Here is a 27,175-nt window from a genome sequence, read left to right on the forward strand (position 1 = left end):
AATATGAAACATGAAGTTTTTATGAAGTATTCAGGGGATACAAGATCAGTCCTTATCAGAGCTCAGAATAAGATAGATCCTATGGCGCTTATGCAAAATAAATTGATATTGAATAATTCATAAAAGGGACTATGTGAAAGAACGGCACACAGCAGAGGGTCTACAAATTAACATGATGAACTTTGCATGAGGTCATATTGATAGATGGGACAAAAATCAAATAAGCCATATAAAAATCCATAAGGCGCTCTTGTCTCATAGCTAAAAAAAAAAAAAAATGTTTGGACATTTATTCATTTTTTTAAACTAAAATGCATTTAAGGAAGTCACTGGTTACAAAATTGAAAAATATTCATAACATAATGTGTTGTGATAGAAATTTTAGAAGACTTGCCAAGTGGGATCACATATTTAGAGGTGCACAACACAGTTGCACTGACCTCTACAAAGTCTTGGGTACAACTTTTCAGTTAGATTGGCTATGATAAAAATTGCTTGGAAGATATATCTATAATTTAATGAATGGGCTCTGAATTGTTAATCATTAACACCCACTGTTGCATTTCTGTAAAATTCATAAAAGATGTAAACACAAGTTTGAATATTTCTGGAATGTTGCCATGTTTAAACATTTTTATTTTATATTCAATATTTTAAGAACTGTAAACAAAATATATACTTAATTGGGAATCTGTAATAATTTACATTTATAAATCTGAATGAATAATCCGGAATATATGGTTGAAAATCTCAATACCTTTTACAGGTATATGCAGTATTTTTAATTAAATATATATTCTATGTTTATAACTGTTTATATATCAGTTTTTTTATATCATTTTTAATACTTCAGAATTTAATACTTTTACTCAGCAAGGATGCATTATATTGACCAACTGACAGTTATTTCAGTTGTTTTTTTGTTTTCTTTCTTTCTTTTTGATAAATGTTCTTTTGGACCCCATTTGTCAAAGACAACGGCCGAATCACAGCCATGCTGACATAGAGCGATGCCACACAAATTTTCCACTAAATGTTTTTTTAATATTGTTGAATTTGTTTTCACAATGAATAATAATAAGAAATGTTTCTTGATATTTTAAAGTGTAATACTCTTTACCATTTAATATATCAGTGAACATGTTGACTTTGCATTGCTAGAAAATTTAAATATTTGTAGATAAACTGTTAATATATTTCTGTATGTTTCTACGATAAATTTCAGAGTATAAGTCATATTTATACCAAAAGATTATTACGCAACTGTTGCATTTTTGCTGCAGTAGGTCTCTCAAAATTAAGCATCTCTGTTGATGGAAAATTCAAGCAAAACCCCTGGTGTTTAAACTAGCAGCTGTAATTTGGTCTCGTTTTAGTATATAAAGGAATAACCGTCTGTCTAAACATCGTTCTAGCTCTAAAAAGCTTCAGTCCGCCACTGTTGTGTATCAACAAAGCACAGTCGCTCGCAACTTAGCTTCCAGAAACTGATTTATGGCAGAGGATGACAAAAGAAAGCAGAAAGCGCCACGGCTTATCCAGCTGGCGCGGAAAGCGAGAGAGAGGCGGATAAGTTATGGAAGACAAAATAGAAAACAAAAGAGGATGAGGCATCACTCCGTGTGGGGGAGAGAGTTTGTGACTGCTGTCTGCTGTGTGCTGAGACCCGCCTCAGTGGGAGAAAGATATGACTGAGCTTCCATTAGACTGGAAAAAAAAGACTAAATGGTTTAACAGAGGCAAACATAACTCACAATGATTTCTGAAGTGCTGAGGGGGGTTTACATCAACACTGTTGTTGGGTAAGTATTGTTCAAGGTCTACTATTCGTCTTTTTCAGAGGATGTTTCTTGGCGGCTGTGTTTCCAGCATAGAACTGACTTAATGGTAAGCTGGAAATGCATTATGGCATTTTTATGGAAACCAAATGTCCCAATAATAATAATAAAACCTGAAATCACCTACAATGTAGGAACCTCCCAACGGTACAAATGATAACAACAGCTAAATAAAAGGAATAAATAATATTTACATATAATTTATATGACAATATTAATTAAAAGTACACTAGACCAGGTCTTATCATGCATAGCAAAAATAAATAAATAAACCTATTATATATATATATATATATATATATATATATATATATTATAAAATAAAAAATATAAAAGTCCTAGCAGTAAGTGATCCAACAATTCTTAGAATGCACTCTCTCTATCTAAAATAAATAAAATAATAGAATAAATGCATAGAAAAATAATAAAAATTTAAATAATAAAAAAATAATAATAATGCTTTCTCTCTCTCTCATGATAAAGGTTCATGACTCCTAAAAATAAGTATAATAAGCCTAATACAAAAGACAACAGCAGTCAATGGGAAATCTGTAACATACTATAAAAAGCTCTGTACTCACTCTGGGGAAGACTCTGGCGTGAGGCTGGACATTTCCTCTTGAGTGGGAACTGTTCAGAATAAAGCAAGGATGTTAGCATGTTCCATATTTGTCATTCGTCAAAGTTGTGTGTCATTTTACAATAGCTTTCTAACTAATTCAACATCTCAGTATGTAGGACAGATATAATTAGAGCCTATAGTTGCATGCAAATGTGCATCGTTTGTGAGTATTTGTCACATGTTGCCCGTTTGGCTTGGGATTAAAGGTTACGCCAACAATAAAACTGGATCATTAAGGGGTCGCATGCAGGAGAAGTTATTTAGAAATGAAAACTGATGCTACTGAAACAACGTGAAGTGGTAACCATGGTAGCAGGCTTAATATTAGTTTACAGTCAGTATGTAAATCAGAGCATTTAGCCACAACAAGCCATGAAACAGATCCAGTCAAACTGGAGGAGGTAAGAGCTTTATTTCAGGCCTATAATGACTCAATGTAGAGTGACTGCATTAAGAGGGATTTGGAAGATCTAGTCAAAATCATATTATTCTCCTTTTGTTGGCCACCCAAACAATTCCAGGTGTTTGTGACTTATTACTGAGCCAATAGCAAACCAAGCTTATTTAAACACCCCATGAAACAGTTTAGGGGGAATTATTTTTTTCTTTGCCGACAAAGTTGAGACATGGAAAAATCCAACAGGAAGTTGGGGCAGGACTGTTTTTAAACAGCCAGTAGTCTTTAGTCTGTGATGCAGCCTGACAAAACCAGAAGACACGACAGTTTTCTATTTCTAGTTTGGGGCAGGTTGTATTTAAAATTAAAGGGATATTTCACCCAAAAATTTAAATTCTGTAATTACTCACCTTCATGTCGTTCCAAACCAATAAGACCTTTGTTCATCTTCAGAACACAAATTAACATATTTTTGATGAAATCCAAGAGTTTTCTGACTCTCCATAGACAGTATCAGAACTACCACGTTCATGGCCCAGATAGGTAGTAAGGACATTGTTAAAATAGTCCATGCGACATCAGCGGTTCAACCGTAATTTTACGAAGCTACGACGATTCTTTTTCTGCACAAAGAAAACAAAAATAACTAATTTATTCAACAATTTCATCTCTTCCATGTCAGTCTTCAATGTGCGTTCACAAGAGCATCATGACGCATGTGTATGGTACTGCTGACGCAGAAGCCGGTGTTCTGATGTTGAACCCGGATGCGCTGTGGCTTGTTTACAAGCAGAGGAATACATGCTTCGTGGTACTCTCATGAATGGCAGCAGAGACTGACCTGAAAAAGAAAAATTGTTGAATCAAGTTGTTATTTTTGTTTTCTTTGCGCATATAGTATTATCGTGGCTTCATAAAATTACGGTTGAACCACTGTCACAGACTATTTTAACGATGTCCTTACTACCTTTCTGGGCCTTGAACGTGGTAGTTCCGATACTGTCTATGGATAGTCAGTAAAAATATCTTAATTTGAGTTCTGAAGATGAACAAAGGTCTTACGGGTTTGGAACGACATGAGGGAGAGTAATTAATGACAGAATTTAATTTTTGGGTGAACTAACCCTTTAAGACTACAATATACCTCAAGTGAAATCGAAGAATACACTGGTGTGTTTACTTTGGCTGGTAAACACGTTCGAGCTACCATTGGTCACTGGCAATTACGTAATAGGTAGGTGTGCTCTTATATACTTATTTAAACCTGCTCACAGCAGTGTGGGCAGCGTCTGGATGTTCAGTAACACTATATCGCTGCAAAGATATTTTTAACTCCTTTTTACCCCTAAGCAAAGAACGAATAAGAAATATACCATGAGTGCATCATGGGCTTTAAGGGTACAGAGCATTCTCATTCTAGACCAGGGGCGTCCAAACCTGTTCCTGGAGGGCCATTGTCCAGCAGAGTTTAGTTCCAACACTAATTAAACACATCTGAACAAGCTAATCAAAGTCTTCAGACTCACTAGAAACTTCCAGCCAAGTGTATTGGATCTGGTTGGAACTAAACTCTGCAGGACGTTGGTCCTCCATGAACAGGATTGGACACCCATCCTCTAGAGTCTTTTATTGGACAAGGATCTATAAGACAGGGGTTCTGAACTCTGGCACTTGCGATCCACTGTAAAGTTTAGCTCCAACCCTGCCCTAACACATAAATGCCTGTAGCTTTCAAGTGATCCTGAATGATTTGATGAGTTTGTTCAGGTGAGTTTGATTTGGGTTGGAGCTAAACTCTGCATTAAAGTGGACCTCAAGGGCCAGAGTTGAGAAACCTCTGCTATAAGACAAGATGACATCATCAACATTGTTGGCTCATCATTGGTTTTTCCCAAAAGAGAATGCATCGTTCTTGTAAACTTTTATGAGTACAATAATATCTAGATTTGCCTCAAAGCTAACAGAAAAGGATTAAACACCAAATAACTATAATTTTGATTTCATAGTGTTGAGAATCGTAGCCTGGCCATCCGTCCAGAGTTTTACCTTTCTTCAGCCCAAGATGCTGGGATAGGCTCCAACATCTCCACGACCCTACTTAGAACAAGTGGTTTGGAGAATGCATGGATGGAAGAATTGTAGCTTGTTTACTCTATCCACCAATACCTTGCAGTTTCCTGCGGTGAAAGCGCGGTGAGCCCAGAAAGCTGTTCTTGATCGAGTTGAGGCGCGTCTTCCAGGGCATTCCCCAATGGAGGGGCTGGGGGGTGGCGTAGGGGTCGGCGTCCCCGCTGGGCTGTCCTTAGGTGTGTGCACGGGCGTTCCTTTGGGGGTGGGGATAGGGCTGCCCCTTGGAGAGGGGTGGGGGGTCACCTGTATGGTGGGGATAGATTTGGTGGTGTGGTCAGAGTTGGGAACAGGGTGGAAGTGGTGTAGTCGGATGGGGGAAAGAGGGACAACAGGCCTAAAGGGGACTGAGAGTTGAGGGGGTATGATGGAGGCTGGGGTTGCCCGCCGCACCAGTGGGCTGCCTGGTATACAGGGTGCTTGAGGTTGACATGGAGTCGAAGGTTCTGACTTGACTGTCGAAATTTGTTCGGGCTCAGATTCGGGTAGGGGGTTTGATCGGGCGGATTGTAAGGGTTTGTCTTTGGGTTTGGCTGGAAGAGTTTGGGTCTTTGGGCAGGGCAGGAGAGACTCAGATATAGAGTTTGGCGTTAGGGAGTTAGAAGTGGGTTTTTTTGACTCCTTCTGATCTGAGTATGGTTTTAGGGAGTCGGTGATACTAGAACTGGGGGACAAGAGCAGCTCAGTGGACTGAGGCGGGACACAGAACTTTCGGACAGGCTTTGGGGGAAGGTGAGAACCAGAGCAGAACACATCGAGATATACAGGCACGAGTCAAAGCATTGTGGGTAAAACACACAAAAAGGGAAGGAATAATTTAAGGAGGAATAAGGAGCCATGGTGGTGTAGAAGAAACAAAAAAAGCATGCAGTTAGCCAAGACCGGTAAGCGAAAGATGCAACAAGACCATTGTGAAGAGTAAATCAAGTCTTTTCAGGCACACCAAAGAAAGCTGCCAATGGGAAAATAAAAAGGGATTTAAGAGCAAATTTTCTGCCATGAAATGAGCAACTTGGTATCAAACAATAAATCATGTATGAGAGGTGTGGACAATGTAATTTGCAGTATGAATTTGGACGTATGCTCAGAATCATCTGTTAACAAACTAACGTCAAAGAAATGCAGTACCTGACTGTGTCCAAGTTCTGAATCATGCATAAACCTTCACAGCTTGTGAGCGTCTGAATATGAATGTCTCAAAACACAAAAGCTACCAGGTTGCAGAAATACTTCAAGCACTAATCATCTCTTCACAGTTGGAATCCAGAAAAGTAATCAAAGCAAACAAATTCACAAAAGTAACAAGCAGTACATTAACCTAATTTATGTCAAACATGAAAAGAGTGACTACAAAATCCTCAATTTTCATGTGACATACAGAACAGAACTTCTAAATCAATTTCCACTTGGAATCAGCACTATACGTTGGCGAGCTTTAGGGTAAGGCCTTGGTAATCTGTGAGCCGTCTTAAACAAGTCAACTGGAAAAGTTTAGCCAAGAGCTTCTGTGCTAATCAGAGTGGGATTTTCTACAGCGTTCCCTGAGCTGGATTTCCACTTGGGGAAAGACACCGAGAGCAGCAGATAGGATGAAAGAGTATATCTCCATGAAACAAAAACTGCTGTCTTCTGCAACTCACTCTTGCACGATTTCCTTCCTTGTTTACTTTGCTTGTTAGAGGACAGAAAGCTATTTCCAGGGTTCCTACACCATATGACTCGTTCATTTTCATGAGCTTTTAAGTCATTCATGAAGGATAAGGATTTTTAAAAATAATAATTTCCCATGTCTCCATAAAAAGCACTGGGTCCCACTTTATATTAGGTGGCCTTAACTACTGTGCACCTACATTTAAATTAATCAATTACAATGCACTTATTGTGTACATGCATGTTTTTACATTGTACTTATATATTTTTTTAAAAACGCCTTTATGTAAGTACATCTGTAATTCATTTCTGTAATTACATTTATAATTACACTGTTGACCCAACCCTTGCACCTTAACCCACCCTTAAATCTACCCATACCACCAAACCTGTCCCTAACCTTACCCGTATCCCACCTCAATAGCAGAAAAAGTGTTTTGCAATACAATATGACCACAATAAACACATTGTACTTATTTTTTGATGCAAGTACATAGTAGTTAAGGCCACCTAATATAAAGTGTGACCAAGCACTGAATTGTCAGTGATCACCAAAACACTTACATAGTGGTTTTGTTAACTGAAATAAAATGTAATATTAAAAAAGGATAACTTTTTTTCAGCTATTTTCCAAAGCAACATTTCTCATTTTCATTTAGATTAACTTGACATACCAAAATAACTAAAACTAAAAAAAACTGAAATTAAAATTAATGAAAGCTTTTTAGACATATTAAAAAAAATAATAATAATAATAAATAATAATATATATATAAACTCTAAATATTTAAAATTTGAATTATTTTTAACTATAACAGCATTGCAATACTACCAAAAACATTTCTGGCCAAAGCAACATTTTAAGTTTTGTTTAGTTTAGTACGAAGATTATTAAAAATAAATAAGCTTTAACTAAAAACTGAAATTCAATAAAAACAATATATAACTTATATAAAATATAAATAATAATATAAATATATATTATAATATAATAAAATGACAAAACTTTATACAGTAATTACAATAAAATATATAAAAATAAAATTGAATTGAAAATTTTCACAAAAAATTATAATAATATATCAATGAAACTCAAAAACACCACTATGTATCATGAGCACTTTGCTTGTTAATATCTTCTGACATATATATGTGTAGTCAAACTTTTAAATATCACAGCCAAGACGGCAATTCAAATTTGTTTTTATGGAAATCGATGCTATGTCACTAATCACAGCTGTGTAATATATACAGTGTCCTACCAACACAAAATTGAGTGTGATATGATTGCCATGAAGGTGATTGAGCAGATGTGTGCTGATTGGTGGACAGAGAGAAGCAGGCGTGCTGGGGGCGGAGTTACTCACCCGTGGGCTGCTGAGAGGGCTGGTGGAGAGACCAGAGGACGCGCCACTGATGGATCGTGACCTGTGAGGACACAGACCATAAAGCACACGGTCAGACGCCGCTTACAGCTGAGAGGGGACAGGAAGTAAGAACAGGGTGCTGATGAACACATGCAATTGTAGAAAGAACAAGAGCAAATCTGATCTCTCATTCTCAGAGATTAAGTAAAATCAGGCTTTATATGTCAGTTTACTGTAATTCTTTTGTTTTAAAATTTTGGCCACATCAGACCATAAACAATGTTATTAATGGGTATAAAAAAAAAAAAAAGAGTATTTACTATTATTGTTTTTTTTTTTAAAGAAATGTACACTTTTATTCAGCAAGGATGCATTAAATTGCTGTTCTTTTTTAACTTCCTTTTCATCAAAGAACCTAAAAAAAACTGATTCAGGGTTTCTGCAAAAATATTAAACTGAAGGGTCATGTGACACTGAAGACTGGAGTAATGATGCTGAAAATTCAGCTTTGTATCACAGCAATAAATTACATTTTAATATATACAGCTTTCAAATATTTTAGTATTCAAGTATTTTAAATTGTAAGAATATTTCACAGTTTTACTGTCTTTATTGCATTTTTGATTAAGGAAATGCAGCCTTGATGAGCAGAAGAGACTTCTTTCATGAAAAAATCTTACTGACTCCAACCTTTTGAATGTATGAAAATAAAATGATTTTGCCCCCATGACAATGAATATTGTTTTTATCAAAAATATCGCAATGGCAGGAAACACTTCAGGTCATTAACTAGATAAAATACAGATAGTCATTGTTATTTAATCCAGTTGTGGCTTATGGAGTCTAAGATTTTGTTATTAATAATATTAAAATTAATTATATTATTGTTTATAATTTAGAAACTCCAAATACTTTTATATATATATACACAGGTGCATCTCAATAAATTAGAATGTTGTGGAAAAGTTAATTTATTTCAGTAATTCAACTCAAATTGTGAAACTCGTGTATTAAATAAATTTAATGCACACAGACTGAAGTAGTTTAAGTCTTTGGTTCTTTTAATTGTGATGATTTAGGCTCACATTTAACAAAAACCCACCAATTCACAAATTAGAATACTTCATAAGACCAATAAAAAAAACATTTTTAGTGAATTGTTGGCCTTCTGGAAAGTATGGTCATTTACTGTATATGTACTCAATACTTGGTAGGGGCTCCTTTTGCTTTAATTACTGCCTCAATTCGGGGTGGCATGGAGGTGATCAGTTTGTGGCACTGCTGAGGTGGTATGGAAGCCCAGGTTGCTTTGATAGCGGCCTTCAGCTCATCTGCATTGTTGGGTCTGGTGTCTCTCATCTTCCTCTTGACAATACCCCATAGATTCTCTATGGGGTTCAGGTCAGGCGAGTTTGCTGGCCAATCAAGCACAGTAACACCATGGTCATTGAACCAGCTTTTGGTACCTTTGGCAGTGTGGGCAGGTGCCAAGTCCTGCTGGAAAATGAAATCAGCATCTCCATAAAGCTTGTCAACAGAAGGAAGCATGAAGTGCTCTAAAATTTCCTGGTAGATGGCTGCGTTGACTGTGGACTTCAGAAAACACAGTGGACAAACACCAGCAGATGACATGGCAGCCCAAATCATCACTGACTGTGGAAACTTCACACTGGACTTCAAGCAACATGGATTCTGTGCCTCTCCACTCTTCCTTCAGACTCTGGGACCTTGATTTCCAAATGAAATGCAAAATTTACTTTCATCTGAAAAGAGGACTTTGGACCACTGAGCAACAGCCCAGTTCTTTTTCTCCACAGCCCAGGTAAGATGCTTCTGACGTTGTCTCTGGTTCAGAAGTGGCTTGGTAGCCCTTTTCCTGAAGACGTCTGAGCGTGGTGACTCTTGATGCACTGACTCCAGCTTCAGTTCACTCCTTGTGAAGCTCTCACAAGTGTTTGAATCAGCTTTGCTTGACTGTATTCTCAAGCTTCCAGTCATCCCTAATTACTCATACCCAAATTCTTCCTTCCAGTCAACTTTGCATTTAATATGCTTTGATACAGCACTCTGTAAACAGCCACACCTTTCAGTAATGACCCTCTGTGACTTACCCTCTTTGTGGAGGGCGTCAATGTTCGTCTTCTGGATCATTGCCAAGTCAGCAGTCTTCTCCATTGTTGTGGTTTCAAAGAGATACCCGGAATTTATGCTGTAGGGATGGTCATTTATTGAAACTCAAATGTAAATATTCTAATATTTTGATATACTGATTTTGGACTTTATGAGCTGTAAGCTCTAATCATCAAAATTAAAACAAAAAAAAAACTTTTGAAATGTTTTACTTTACATGCAATCTAAAATATATGAAAGTTTCACTTTTTGAAATAACTTACAAGAAAAATTAACTTTTCATGACATTCTAATTTATTGAGATGCACCTGTGTGTATATATATATATATATATATATATATATATATATATATATATATATATATATATATATATATATTATTTATTTTATTTTTTTTAAATAAAAAGTGCAGTTCTATCTTCAGGCATAGTTCCATCAATTCTGAGCTGTAACTGTTTGGGGGGGGTTTTTGACAGCAGATGTCCACACAGATACAAATCGAACATTTCAATCATCTTCAAGAATGAAGCACGTCCATTATCAGCTCAAAGTCTGTCTTCATCAGCACAGAGAGCCGCCCGACACAACAATCAGCAGCTGTTCTTTCACTCTCACCCATCATTGTAATCTCAGCACTCCTCAATCTTTTCTGACATATTCATCTTTCCCCTTACAAACAATACGCCACTGTACGGTGATATATCCGACTGTCATTTTTTAGGTTTAAATCAACTAAAGATTTAACTTCTCCACCAACGTTGGTCTTGTCTTTCTCTACACATTCTTATCACTTTTGCCACTGTGAATCTTTATCTCTGTCCCTGTGTCTCTCTAGATCTCTAATCCAGGCCAGTTGTCAGGTCTGTTTGGGATAAAAGCAGCCCCCTCGGCCCTAAAGCACTGAGCTGGACAGCGGTCTGATCTGAGGCCCTAGAAACCAGGGTAAGCTTTACTAAAAACAACACATGCCGTTGTGTCTGCAAGAGCCTCAATGTTTTGAGCAAGGGACATACAGAAAGTGATCACAAGAGAGAGAAAGAAAAGACACTTAAAGAAAGAAAGGTTAAAGTGACAGTTCACTGAAAATGAATGGCAGAATTTTTATTTTTGAAAATTTGCTGTTAATTTACTCACCCCTCAGGCCATCCAAGATGTAGGTGCCTTTTTGTCTTCAGTAGAACAGTAAATATTTTTAGCTGAAATCGTGGTCTTTGGTGATTCATATAATGCAAGTCAACGACTACCATCACTTTGAAAGTCAAAAAAGCATATCAAGGAACTTTGGTGAACTGGTTCAATGAGTTCACTAAAAAGAATCAGTTCAAAAGAATGATTTGTTTGTGAGCCGGACATCACTCCGGACTGTTTTCCTGAGGATCTGGATTACAGGTAATAATAATGTTTAAATAATGTTCAATTTCTTGCACAGACTGATAATTTCTCTTCATAAGATCTCAATATATCATCAGAAGCCATGGGTGCTAATTGTGTCTTCCTTGATATGTTTAATTTTTTTCTCAAAAACAGGCAGCCGCTGACTTGCATTATATGAATCACCAAGGACCACGGTTTCAGCTAAAAATTCTCTTTACTGTTCTACTCAAGAAAAAAAGTCACCTACTTCTTGGAAGGGCTGAGGGTGAGTAAAGTAACAGCAAATTTTCATTTCTGGGTGAACTGTCCCTTTAAGATAAATGTCAAAATGGATGTTTATATTTAAATCAATAGGTTCAGCTGAAACCTTTTAATGAGTGGCATTTCTCTCTTGTGTGGGTGTCTAGAGTGAATAAAGACGCTGTGATGACTGTCAGATGGCTAGACAGAATCCAGCTAATGCTAATTTTATGATTTTATTTTGGAGTTATACAGGGGTGAGTGGAGACAGACCGCACATGGCTTACTGATATACACATAACAGCATATGCAATGCATGATTTGCTAAACCTATATATTTAGATGCGAAAGGCATTAGATGGTGACTAATCAGAGCATTATAATCTTTGTTTACAGGTAAATCATCACTATAAAAAGACAAAAAATGAGTTAAACAACTAAATGATTATTCAAATGAATCAGTGAATAATTTTCAGAGGCAGTTTGTTTAAAAAAAATTGCTTTGCTAAAATTATTGAGGATAGACTTATGTTAACATAAAATGATTTTTGACCTAAATCAACCACATAAAAACTAACTTTTCTTGCTCATGTACTTTCCATTTCAAAAAACTCGCTCCTTCCCACATACTTCATCACACAGATCCAACTTTTAAAAATTACATTTCAAAGTCTCTTTTTAGTCTGACACACACTGATCTCAAACCTTTTAAAGTCGATAAACAGCACAAAAACACAAATGATGCAACACAGTGTCTGTTTCTGAGGTCGTGTCTAGTTCAAAAAAGCACTATTTTAGTAGGTAGTAAATAATGATACAGAGAAAAAAAAGTTTGGCACCAAAACAAACAAACAAACAACAACAAAAAACACTAAATAAAAACAAACACAAAAACCAAAGAAACTAAACAAAAAATAAAAAAAAAAATAAAAAAATACAAGACATAAAACAAAAAAAACAAGACAAAAACAAAAACAAAAAAAACATGCACACACAAAAGACAAGACACAAAACAAAAATAAAAAATAAATAAAAACAAAGAACAAAAAGAACACACACACACACACACACACATAAAGAAAGGACACAAAACAAAAATAAAAATAAAAAAAACACCTAAATAAAAAAACACTGAAAAAACAACACTACAAAAATATTAATATAACAATAATTACAAATTTAAATTCAAGACTACACTAAAGATGAGTTGTATATGACTATGCCATTACATATAAGGTAATGTAATGGCATCTAAAATCACAGCTAAAAACTGGAAAACTAAGTGTATAATCTATCTATATATTTACTGCATACAGAAGTAAAGATGCAGAGAGTTTCCTGTCATTTCAGAACACCTTCCTTTGACCTTCTTAAGCTTAAACGATGATTTCAGGATTATCTTGCCTCATTCATTCATTGCCAAGAGTTATGTTTATTTTTTAATTTTTTTATGAAAAATGGTCAAATAAACGTTGATAACCACTGGAATTAAACATGTGTAATGAATTACCAGGACAAATATAATGTAATTTGACAACAATCTAGCATAATTCCTTTTGAAATTGCATTTTTGCACATTTTGTACTAATTCACATTATTATTATAATTTTTGTTTGTTTAGTAGAAAGTAGAAAGTAGTTAAGTAGAAAGTGCGCTGCTAGCATATAGCGCATATAGTTTGCAGTTAGCAGTAGCTAATATCCCACTGAACACAGTCAGCGCGAGACTCGTCTTTCTTCAGATATGCGGCTGCTTCCTTCTGAAAGGCAATCACTGAGAAATCCTCAGGTGGCTTATGTGTCAGTCTCAGGTCGTCTCCTGTCAATTCCCCATTTCAATCCTGCCATCAGATACGCCTGGCCATTTGAGTGGGAATGAAAGGAGTGTAATGAAATTGAGTTTTGAGATGAATTGGAGGAATGAGACCTACTTTGTTATGAGACAGTGGAAGGTGAGGGTTCAAAGTGTAAGTGGAGAAATGGGAGTGAAGAGAGCGGAGACTAAAATAAATAGATGTGGGCTTCATGCATGGTAAGGCTGCAAGGTGATGCTTCAAGATAGATGGCACAACATCGGATATACTGAGAGGTTTCATATACTGTAAGCTACTTCATTTCATGATATACATCTGAGAAATTCAAAGAGAATTACTGGACCCTTCACACAGCCTCAATTCACAATCTACATGTTGTTTAAAAAATATATATATTTTATACCACCACATTTACTATTTAATTTTGTTCATTAAAATACATGTTAAAGGAAAATGCTAAACAGGTGTAGCCTTTAGCATTATATGAAATCAAATAATATATTTTCAACCTGATTTCATGAAAATAATTCATGTACAATCAGAAAAAGGGATTTTATTCTTTTATTCACTTAAAAAGTTTTTTTTTTTTTAAGAAAAGAAAGAAATCTAAACTAAAATGAATAAATATTACAAAAGAACTTAATAAAAAGCTGCCTTGACAACTAACTGAAATATGATTTATTGAAATTTCATTTTTTTTTTAAATGAAATATAAATACATTTGTAAACAGAAATAATAAAAATCAATAAAGCAACAAAACACAAAATTACCAAAGCTTATGTAAGTCTAAAATAAAATTTAAATGAATACTGAAAATATAAATATAAAAATAAAAATTATAATAGTATATAAATACTGCAATACTGCATCTGATCATAAAATCTTTTGAAGTACTAAAATGACTGAAAACTGAAATATCAACAAATTAAAGCAAAATAGAATATTAAAGAAAAAATGTGCAATTAACATTAGCAATAGTTGACAAAAAACATAAAAATGTATCAAACTTAAAATTAAAGTTAAAAAGAAAAATATTAATAAAGCTAATTCAAAATATTAATAAATAATACTAAAATAAAACTGTGTCACTTCATAAAATTAGTTTTGTATAGTATGGAAAGCTGATAATAATGTAAAGATTTACTGTAAAAATTTAAAATGAGTACTTTGTATTATCTTACAGTTAAAACCTAAATATACAACCAAAAAAATAAATAAATAAATAAATCAGAAAAATCAATATTACGTTTTTTATATTTAGTAGAAGTATGATAATTAGCCTTCAGCAAGTAATTTTTTTTTTAAACATGAATTTCAAACACGTATATCATAACACTAAACAGCCCTAAAGTGTGTTGAAATGGTTTGAACTAAATGATTCTTTCAGTGGATTATTGCAGACAGAAGTCAGGAGCCTGTAATGCAGTGCAGGTCAGTGAGAGGGTCTCTCTGGAAAGCTCTGGACAGGAAAAGCGTCTCTGCATCTTTAATGACTAAAGCTCTGTGAACTATCTGGAGGTCAGAGGTCGGCTGGTACCTTTCCTCTTTGCTCTTTGCTTTGCGTTTGGCATCCGAGATATCCAAGCTTTTACTGAACGTGCTTTTACTGCAGCAGGAGACAAAGCCAGCAAACAGTGAGTCTCTGAACACTGAACTAACGGCTGAAGAGAATAAAAGACAGCGCTGTTGCTTTCTTCTCACAGGGGAGGTAAGTGCTTTTTTCAATGGTGTTGGTTACGAAAGTATTTCTCTCATTCGTTTTTATTTTAGATACCTTTTTAGAAAGACAACCTGAAATTTGAAGCATCACATGAAAAATGGAGTTTAAAAAGGTTGAGTTGAGAAAAAAAAAACGAGTGATTGGTGAACGACAAGGAATCATTTCTCAAGCCTCCGACAGTATTCACTGCCTCACAGCCGCATTTCTCAAACAAACTCAATGACAAACAGCCGGAGGGGCCATGAAATATTCCTCAGCTGTGGATTAGCTGTGGATTCCTCAGCACAACAAACCTGAAAAAAAGCTCTGATTTCTCTGTATTTCAAGATTTTGTTTGAGTATCGAGGAATAGACGAGAACCCACGAGGCGGCAAATGTTGAATTATTGATCAAATGATATAAAGATGTAATCCTGCTCACAGATTCTAGTTAATGTGTGTGTGTGTATTTCTTTGTATGTTCCAGGTTCACTTAAAGCGCTATTGACAGATTCCAGGATGTTGTTGATTAACATAAAATAATAATTAATATAAAAAATTAAAAAATATCTTAAAAACAAAAAGTTTAAATTATGAAAAAAAAAATTAAACTCGTCCCTTAGTTTGTGAATAAAAAGAAATTACACTATCAGTCAGTTTAGAATAATTACGATTTTATCAAATGTTTTTTGAAAGAAGTCTCTTATGTTCAACAAGGCCGCAATTTTTTGATTAAAAAAAAAAAATACAGTATACAGTAAAATTGTGAAATATTATCACAGTTTAAAATAACTGTTCTCTATTTGAATATGTATATATATATATATATATATATATATATATATATACAGTCATTGCCAAAAATATCGGCACCCTTGGAAAATATGATCAAAGATGGCTGTGAAAATTAATCTGCATTGTTAATCCTTTTGATCTTTTATTTTAAAAATTCACACAAATCTAACCTTTCATTGGATAATAAGAATTTAAAATGGGGAGAAATATCATGTTTCTCTCTAATACACATTGGCCACAATTAACGGCACCCTTTTATTCAATACTTTTTGAAACCTCCATTTGCCAGTTCAACAGCTCTAAATGTTCTCCTATAATGCCTGATGAGGTTAGAGAACACCTGACAAGAGATCAGAGACCATTCCTTCATCCAGAATCACTCAAGACCCTTTAGATTCCCAGCTCCATGTTGGTGCTTCTTCTCTTCAGTTCACCGCTCATTTTCTACAGGGTTCAGGTCAGAGGACTGGAATGGCCAGCAGAAGCTTGGCTTTGTGCTCAGTGACCCATTTTTGTGTTGTTTTTGAGGTTTGTGTTTGGATTATTGTACGGTTGGAAGATCCAAACATGGCCCATTATAAGATTTCTAACAGAGTCAGTCACTTATTGATTTTGTATCTGTTGGTATTTGATAGAATCCACGATGACATGTGTCTAAACAAGATGTCCAGGAGCTCCAGCAGAAATATAGGCCCACAACATCAAAAATACAGCAGTATATTTCATTGAACACATGGGGTACTTTTTATCCCTGTGTTCACCAAACCCATCTTGAGTGTTTGCTGCTAAAAAGCTCATTTTTAGTTTCATCTGATCATAGAAGCCAGTCCCATTTGAAGTTCCAGTTGTGTCTGATAACTGAATATGCTGGAGTTTGTTTTTGGATGAGCGAGGAGAATATTTCTTGAAACTGTCCCAAACAACATGTGGTGATGTAGGTGCTGTTTGACCCTGAGACTCAACTTTTTACTGCAATTCTCCAGCTGTGGTCCTTGGAGAATCTTTAGCCACTCAAACTCTCCTTCTCACTGTGCATTAGGACGATATAGACACACGTCCTCTTCCAGGCAGATTCGTAACATTTTATGTTGATTGGAAATTCTTAATTATTGCCCTGATGGTGGAAATGGGAATTTTCACTGCTCCAGCTCTTTTCTTAAAGCAACTTCACTAATTTGCGAAGCTCAATTATCTTTTCCTGCACATCAGAAATACATTCTTTGGTTTTTCTTATTGTGATGGATGATTAAGGGAATTTGGGCTTTGTTTTCCCTCCTATTTATATTTCTGTGAAACAGGAAGCCATGGCTGGATAATTTCATGTTCATAATCACCCTGGAGTGCTCAAAATTGTGAATATGAATGTAAATATACTTCACAGATATTTTACTCATAAAAATTTCTAGGGGTGCCAATAATTGTGTCCAACGTGTATTTGAGAAAAACATTTATTTCATAATGATATTGCCCCCATTTTAAATTCTTATTATCCAATGAGAGGTTAGATTTTTGTGAATTTTTTAAATGAATGAATGATTTATATAGCGCTTTATTGTGTATTGCTGTACACCCAAAGCTCTTTACAATCATGTGGTACAATCACATATATAGCCACAGTATAACGGCACCAGTGCGCTTACCACACACCAGCTACAGGTGGAGAGGAGAGACAGTCATAGAGCCAATTCAGTGGATGGGGATTATTAGGAGGCCATGATTGACAAAGGCCAATGGTGGCAATTTGGCCAGGACACCGGGGTTACACCCCTACTCTTTACGAGAAGTTCCATGAGAATTTTAATGACCACAGAGAGTCAGGACCTCGGTTTAACGTCTCATCCGAAAGACGGTGCTTTTTGACAGTATAGTGTCCCCGTCACTATACTGGGGCAATAGGACCTACACAGACCACAGGGTGAGCATCCCCTGCTGGCCTCACTAACACCTCTTCCAACAGCAACCTAGTTTTCCCTGGAGGTCTCCCATCCAGGTACTGACCAGGCTCAGCCCTGCTTAGCTTCAGTGGGAAACCAGTCTTAGGCTACAGGGTGATATGGCTGTGGTAAAAGATCAAAGGATTAACAATGCAGATTAATTTTCACAGCCGACTTTGATCATATTTACCAAGGGTGCCGATATTTTTGGCCAAGACTGTATATCTTCAGCATCATTACTCCAGTCTTGAGTGTAACATGATCCTTCAGAAATCATTTGTATATGCTGATTCTCAGTTATTAATAATGGTTCTAATTATTATCAATGTTAAAAACAGTTTATGCTGCTTAATATTTTTTGTGGAAACCGTGATACATTTTCATTTTTGTCAGGATTCTTTGATGAATAGAAAGTTCAAAAGCACAGCAATGATTTCAAATAAAAATCTTTTATAATATTATAAATGTCTTTGTCACTTTTGATCAATTTAATGATTCCTTGCTGAAAAAAAAGCAAGTTATTTTTCTTAGTTATTTGGTTACTTATTTATTTGATTTTACTTACCCTAAAGTTTTGAATGGTATTGTATCACAGTTTCCATAAAAATAGTAAGCAGAACAACTGTTTTCATCATCGATAATAATCAGAAATGTTTTTCGATCATCAAATCAGTATATTAGAATGATTTCTAAAGGATCATGTGACACTGAAGACTGGAGTAATGATGCTGAAAATTCAGCTTTGATCACAGAAATAAATTACATTTTATAATATATTCGCATAGAAAACAGTAATTTTAGATTGTAATAATATTTCACAGTATTACTGTTTTTACTGTATTTTTGTTTAAATAAATGCAGCTTCAATGAGTATAAGAGACAATGGAAGTCATCATCAGAAGTATCCTCATGAATGTTGATGGATGGACAGAAATGGAGAATATCAGCAGTGTGTGTGTGTGATTTCTGCACCTCTGTCCGTGTTGTGTCATGTCGATGGCTCGTCGTGCCGGTACAGGTGAACCTCCATCCGTAACGCTCAGCACCTCCATAGACTTCCTCTCCGGCCTCCTCTTCCCGTGTCTGTTCAGCATGGGTGAGTCGACGCGCTTTCGCGGCGGATCTGCACACACACACACACAGAACCCAATTCAATGCTTTACACCAATGGCTGTGCTCATCTTCAGCAGTCAGCACAAAGCAGTGGTCTGTAAAGCCACTTCTGATTGTGAATTAATCATTAGCACCAGCGCCTGTTGCAATTAATGCATTTGTAAAAGCACATTTGAGGGCAGTTCAGTGAACCGCATTTGCTGGCCTGGAAGAAGTTTTATAGTTTATATATTTTTATAAAAGCTATATACCTGTATATGTCATAAGAAGTTAATAAATAAGTTATATTTTAGACACAATATTGTCAGTTTTTACTCAGTGCAGCAGAACAATTGTGCATCTCTGATTCATTTCTGAATGAATCGGTGTTTTGAACAAATCGCGTGAAACAATGATTCAATGGCCCATTCATAAATTCATTAACCCATTTATGTTTTGATAACGATTGACTTCCATTGTGTGAAAAAATAAATAAATACTACAAATACTAAAATGCTAATACTAATCCTAAAAAAATACTACAAAAGAAGACATTTCTCAAATTGTCTTCTTTTATATTCCACAGCAGAAATAAATCCATACAGATTTGAAATTATGTGATGGTGAGGAATTTTCATTTTGGAGTGAACTATCACTTTAATACCCATTAAAAATCCATCAATCTAATGGCATTATTTATGCAATTATAACTGCAGTGTAAATACACTCATTCCACCTTTGAGCTGCAATAAACTGCCTGTAAATATATCTGAATACCAATTTAGATGCAGTTTATGAAAAACAATAAATAAATAAATCATGGCCGCTTTAGACTAAAAGTTTACGTTTACGTCTTGTTTATGCTTTTCTCATTTAACAGTCATTTTGGGGTGATTTCTCAGCCAAGTCTACTATATAAACATTTGCTATATACAGTCATGGCCAAAAATATTGACACCCTTGCAATTCTGTCGGAAAACGCAACATTTCTCTCAGAAAATTGTTGCAGTTGCAAATGTTTTGGTACTCACATGTTTATTTAATTTTTTTGTTTGCATTTGAACAACACACAAAAACAGAGAAGAGAAGAAATGTCAAATCTGATACAATTCCACACAGAACCCAAAAAATGCACTGGACAAAATTATTGGCACCCTTAACATAATATTTGGTAGCACCCCCTTTGGAAAAAAAATAACTGAAATCAGTCGCTTCCTGTAACCATAAATGAGTTTCTTACACCTCTCTACTGGAATTTTGGACCACTCTTTTTTTGCAAACTGCTCCAGGTCATTCAGATTTGAAGGGTGCCTTCTCCCAACTGCTGTTTTGAGATCTCTCCACAGGTGTTCTATGGGATTCTGATCTGGACTCATTGCTGGCCATTTCAGAACTCTCCAGCGCTTTGTTTGTAACCATTTCTGAGTGCTTTTTTAAGTGTGTTTCGGGTCATTGTCCTGCTGGAAGACCCATGACCTCTGGTGGAGACGCAGCTTTTTTTTACCAATTCTTTGGTAACCATCAGATTTCATGATACCGTTCACACAGTCAAGGCATCCCCAAGAAGCAGCAAAGCAACCCCAAAACATCTATGAAACATCTTTGAACCTCCACCATGTTTGACTGTAGGGACTGTGTTCTTTTCTTTGAAGGCCTCATTTCTTTTTCTGTAAACAGTGCCATGATGTCCTTTACCAAAAAGCTCTACTTTTGTCTCATCTGTCCACAGTAAGTTATCCCAGAAGGATTGTGGCTTTGTCACATAAGTTTTGGCAAACTCCAGTCTTGCTTTTTTATGCCTTTGTGTCAGCAGTGGTGTCCTCCTGGGTCTCCTACTATAGCGTCCCTTTTCATTCAGATGGCGACAGATAGTGCGAGCTGACACTGTTGTACCCTGTGTCTGCAGATCAGCTTGAATTTGTTTGGAAGTTAAACAGGGTTCTTTATCCACCATTCGAACAATCCTTTGCTGTAATTTTTCATTAATTTTGCTCTTCCGTCCATGTCCAGGGAGGTTAGCTACAGTGCCATGGGCTGTAAACCTCTTGATGATATTGCGCACAGTGGACACAGGAACATTAAGATCTCTGGAGATGGACTGGTAGCCTTGAGATTGTCCATGTTTTTCCACAATTTTTTCTCTCAAATTCACAGACAACTCTTTACACTTCTTTCTTTTCTCCATGCTCAGTGTGACACACAACAACAAAGGTTGAGTCAATCTTTCTCCATTTTAATTGGTTGCAAGTGTGATTACTATATTGCCCACACCGGTTACTTGCCACAGGTGTGTCTAAATACACATTACAGGAGCATCACATGCTTGAAGAGCAATTATTTCTTACAATTTTGACAAGGTGTCAATATTTTATCAAGTTTGACTTTTCTTCTCTGTTTTTTTTGTGTTGTTGCAGTGCAAACAAAAACAATAAGCATGTGAATACCAAAACATTTGCAATTGGAACAATTTTCTGAGAGAAGTGTTGCATTTTCTGACAGAATTGCAAGGGTGCCTATATTTTTGGCCATGACTGTATATAGTATAGACTCAAAATTCTGTGTATAATACACTTCTGTATTAATTTTTGGTTTTATTATTCAGTTACTGTTTCATACCTATATCGTTGCGAGGAGGGAGGTTCTGGTCTTCATGGCTGGGGTATCTCTCCTTACGATCCAACAGAAGGAAATAGATCATCTTCTCCTGATTCTCACTGATGAGACAGAGGACGAGAAACAGCCATTTATCAAAAAAAATAAAATAAATAAATTTAAACTAAATAAAATGGCTAAATTCCCTTTGTTGCCTTCTAGCTAGAAAGAACTGTTTAATAGATCTAACAGAAGATATAAAGACAAAACTAAGAGATCACTCACTCGTCCGACAGCAGGTCCTTCATCAGCTTGTTCTTGTCCCGGAAGCAGCCTAGCGAGTGCATGCTCTCCAGGACGTCCGGGTCGATGTCTTCGGCTGACGGGATGCAGCGGATCGCCACCTTCCTGGGCACCGGCTGCTCCGGCTCCGGCTCGTTCTTCCCTCCTCTGAGGAGAGCAGAAGCCAGTCAGTGACACTGACACACTACACATCCAACAACAACACAAGCTCACTCCTCCTGCCATCAGAGAAATTATCCCAGAGTAAAGACAGTCACACAGGTTTGGAAAGAACTGTGTCAATCATTCAGCTAAAGAACAGCGAAAATTTATCTTTACTGATAATTTCCAATGCTAAAGAAAACATGGATTGACTCGACGTGACCCTATCACTAATTAAACAGACTGTCATCTCTTAATTTTTGCTCCCATCAATATAAATATGCTGTCTATTTGACATGTGGATTGATATTGCAGAATGGGGCAAAACTTGTTACTTTACTTTGCTTACTTTCTTACATCCATCTACAGTAAGTATGCCAAAATAAAGCTTTTTTTGTCACGAAAATCCTGATTTATAGTGGTAAATCAACATATTTCTGTGTGAATGCTGGATATTGGCTATTATATAATATTAATATTAATATTAATTAATGTTAATATTAATAATTAACATATAATACATATAATATGTATAGAGGGTGTTTATTAAATTAATTAAAGGCACAATATGTAAGTTTTTGCCGCTAGAGGGTGCATATTCAAAACAAACAGTGAAACAAAGGCGTAGATTGATGACATAATGCCTGCGTCCCAGTGTGCATACAATCCATCCTAAATTCTATGTGATATTAGTAATTTTCAATACTATTTAGGGCAGATAGGGTGGATAGTATATGCACATTGGGACGCAGGGAATGTATTAAAGATGTATTAAGGTGACTGTAGTATGAAGCAGGGTGGGGCTGAAAGTCGTGAAAGCGAAACGAGGACGCTGCAGCGATTGCTAATGAAGGACGAGCGCGATCATAGACTGTAAAAAAAGATGGACGACGCGTCTCCACTTCCTTCCACTATAGAAAAGTGAAGCCAAAGGATCTCAGTATGGCCGTTGCCATCTTGAGAAAATGACGTCATTTGGAGCCCGATTCTGTGCAGTAGAGATTCGTTTGGAGTCAGAGTCTGCGCAGTAGTTTCGTGAGGTGGAGCCGCGGAATCAAACTCCCGCAGACCCAATCAACCATAACGACACGCCACGTTTTTATAGCATCAAATTACTAGCTAAAATCAAACAAACAATTGAACATATATCAATACAATTTTCCAAAATATGGTTTTGGTCATTTAAAGTAGTTGTTACAACAACTAATTTAAATGACCAAAACCATATTTTAATTGTAATTTTATTTTGACTCAAGTCCCATTCGTTTACATGGAGAGGGCGGGGTTTATGACCTGTATTGCAGCCAGCCACCAGGGGGCGATCAAAGAGCCCGCAGCTTCACTTTTCAGGACGTGTGAGGCACACCCGAGTGTGATATGCGGCTCGAAGGCAGCGGAGCTTTTTTTTATGCCACAGCCGTCCACTTCCGCTTCTTCCGGTCGCGCGTATATAGAAAAAAGCAGCGCTGTTTTATCATACTAGATAGATTTGAGTCTGTTGAAAGTTCTGTTATAATGCTACTCTGTGCGTTCGTCACCTGTCTAATAAAATGCATAACATATTAAAGTGTCTTTGGGCTTTCCATGTTTTCTACAAAATAAAACCGGAAAGTCAAGGGTGTATGACGTCATTGGCAGGCGACGCACGGATACGGTCCGTGTCACTAGTTAAAACTGCTAATTTCTCTGGATTTAGACATTCTTCGAAACATTTGGGATAATGTAGGAACACAAGTCAGCAAAATATACAACACTGTTCCAGTGGTTTTGGATATTTTAATAAAAAATCTTACATATTGTGGCTTTAAACTGAATATTTTTATATTTTCCGAAACATTAACAAAAACTTAATATAATTGATTGATAATTTTCTCTCTCCCACACTAACCCCTTCCACCAAAACAAATAATTGAAATATGCATAACATATAAATAAGTGAACAAATACATTCATAAATAACAGGCTACATTTAGCTATGTAAAAAAAAAAAGAAAAGGTAAAAGTATAAAGAATAAAGCTAGGCTCGTTTGTTCAGTAGCCTAAATCAATGCTTATTTATTGGGCTATTGGATAATATTAATATTAGTATGAAGATAATTAACATAGAGCACTATATATACTGTGCATAATCATTCATAAATTAATTCATTAATTTAAAAAAAGAAGAAAAGAAAACCTTGGACACCTTGACATAATCAACAGGAAACAGCAAATTACTATTTATTTATTTATTTTTACTTAATTTTACATCCTTGCTAAATAAAAGTATTTAAAAAATAAGTAATATAATATATAAGCTGATATTTATGGAGGACGAGAAATGACTTAAATGACTTATTCATTATAAATAAATGAATAAATACATAAATGCAGAAATAAATAAATGTAGAAATACATAAATAAATAGTAGAATAAATAAATAAATGAAAAAATAAATAATTTAATGCTGAAATAAATAAATGAAGAATTAATTAATTAATTAATTAAATGCTGAAATAAATAAAGATATGCATAAATTAATTAATACATTTTTGTCAAAAGTGTAATTTGTTATACTACATTTATTTCTACATTTATTTATTTTTACATTTATTTATGCATTTCTACATTTATTTATTTCTGTATTTTTGTGTCCGTATGTTAATAAGGTAGGTGGTCTCAATGCAGGATTGGTCAATTAGGCAACCCAGCCAGAACAACATGAGATAGCAATTAGCCTCGTTAGACTGCAAACTTTATTAACTGCAGTGCATGCGCAACTTCAGTACGAAAATCATGGCATCAAAATCTGAAATAGCAGAAAGTTTCCTGTAAGGGGTAAGTTTAGGTGTAGGGTTGGTGTTATGACGCCGTTATGACAGCGTTTTTCCATCCATTTTGACTGCTCCCAGCACCCATACCGTAAGTGCGCGATTAGATGCATTGCGAGATAATAAAGTTTGTGCAGTTAATCATTTCAGTGTAAATTTTGCATCCTTTAGCTGCTTGTTAATCAAACAACGCTTCTATGTTCATTCTTGGTGCCAACTGTGGGAAAAAAATGATCGATAAAAGGCTTATAATAAACCACGGAGAGTTTAACTGCAAGCGCTGCGTTCAGCTGTGTGACAATTTGGACCGCCTACCTTATTAACATACGGACACAGAAATGCAGAAATAAATAAATGTAAAAATAAATAAACAGAACACATGAATTAATGTAGAAATACATAAATAAATGTAGAAATAAATGGTACAAAAAATAGCACAATTAAAAATGACACTTTTGCCAAAATTCATTAATTTATGCATATCTGCATTTATTTATTTATTTCAGCATTTATGTATTTCTACATTTATTTAAACATTTAATTAATAATTTATTTAATAATTTATTTATTTATGTATTTCTATGTTTATTTCTTCATTTATTGATTTATTCATGTATTTATTCGTTTATGTATTTCTATTCATCAAAGAATACTGAAAAAATTGACTCAACTGTTTTAAATATTGATAATAATAATAATAAATGTTTTTTGAGCAGCAAATCAGAATGATTTCTGAAGGATCGTGTGACTGGAGCGATGATGCCAAAAAATTCAGCTTTGAAATCACAGGAATAAATTTCATTTTAAAATATATTCAAATAAAAAAACAGTTGTTTTATAGATAGATATTTCACAATATTAATGCTTTAGCTGTATTTTGGATCAAATAAAAGGCAGGCTTGGTGAGCAGAAGATAATTATTTAAAAAAAAGGCACTGTAAAATGTGTTGCCGCAATTAGTTATAACAACTTAAATATTTGTTAAGATAACTTAAATATCCAACTTAACTAAACTTGTAATTTTAAGTCAAGCACAAACACTTTTTTTTACTTATTACTTATTCTAATGCTATTTGCTTTTCTTTCTTAATCATTTAGTACAGTGTAAGTAAATGTATATAACACCAAATGCACATTCACTAATGAATATCAATATAAAATGAGTTAATGTTATCCAATAGCCTGTGTGTCCTCTGTGATATCAGTGAAAGGGCAAGTCATTTTAAAGGCTTTTTAATGAACGATTATGAAGACAAACAATGTTTTCATTAGAATAACATGTGCTAATTAACTGCGCACATACATCCTACAGCATAATCTACATACGGACGTGAACGGACTGCTTTCTGTGTCAGGTCACAATTAATAAAGCAACACAAGCATGTGTTTCATTCTCAGCCCCGCAGTCCTAACAACCACATCCAGTTCTGACCCTAAATCCACAACAAGCGTCTTCATAACCTTCCCTCTCAGATCCGCTCCAAATATTTGCTGTCGCCATCTGTTAGAAAAGACGGTGGAGCAGCGAAAAACATAAGTATTCTGCTTAAAAACGCAGGCGGCGTGTCTGGCGTGTCTTTGACCCCAGAGAGGGACGACCTTCGCCTGCTGTCTCTGTCTCTGGAGGAAGCCAGACGAGGCGAGCGGCCAGAGGAAAAGTGTCCTTGCTGCTGACATGTGGGGTCTGTGCCGTTTAATCACACGCGATATAACGCCGCATCTCTGAGACACACACACTTTTGATCCCGTCTATCCGTCCCTAACACCCAGCCCGCTGTTTCTGTGTCACAACGATTGTTTCCTGCCCTCAAAATCATGTGAGTTCAGTACTTACATGTACCACGTGTGCTTCTGGATCAGCTCTAACTGTAAGAGAAACACAGAGAGAGAGACAGTCAGAGTCACTGCAGAAAAACAGCAACCATTAATGAAACACTCAGAGAACAATGAATCTCAATGAGTCTCAATGAATCACTCGAAATTATAAGTCAATTTGAAAATAATATTAAAATAAAAACAAAATTGGAAAAGCAAAGCCTCATTAATTTTGCTATGTATAGTGCTATAGTTATATGACTAAATAAATAAATAATACTTTTTTATTTTATTTTTAAATTCGGGTCAGCAAATAAAATTTTTAAATTAGAGTGATTATATATATATATATATATATATATATATATAGTGCTGTCAAAATCAGCACGCTAACGCAGGCGATACATTTTTTCAGTTTAACGCGTTAAGATTAT

General features: G+C 35.4%; 1 protein-coding gene across 1 annotated transcript in view; it reads right to left on the minus strand.

Moving 5' to 3' along the window:
- Positions 1 to 27,175, minus strand: part of brsk2a (BR serine/threonine kinase 2a) — a 223,527-nt gene that overhangs the window by 15,750 nt on the left and 180,602 nt on the right. The window contains 8 exon segments of the mRNA XM_058766524.1: positions 2,420 to 2,468; positions 5,024 to 5,107; positions 5,110 to 5,230; positions 8,002 to 8,062; positions 18,961 to 19,111; positions 21,697 to 21,794; positions 21,958 to 22,122; positions 26,761 to 26,792. Of these exon segments, the coding sequence (XP_058622507.1) occupies positions 2,420 to 2,468; positions 5,024 to 5,107; positions 5,110 to 5,230; positions 8,002 to 8,062; positions 18,961 to 19,111; positions 21,697 to 21,794; positions 21,958 to 22,122; positions 26,761 to 26,792 (761 nt within the window).

The sequence above is a fragment of the Onychostoma macrolepis genome, chromosome 25, assembly GCF_012432095.1.
Source record: "Onychostoma macrolepis isolate SWU-2019 chromosome 25, ASM1243209v1, whole genome shotgun sequence".
Lineage (NCBI taxonomy): Eukaryota > Metazoa > Chordata > Actinopteri > Cypriniformes > Cyprinidae > Onychostoma > Onychostoma macrolepis.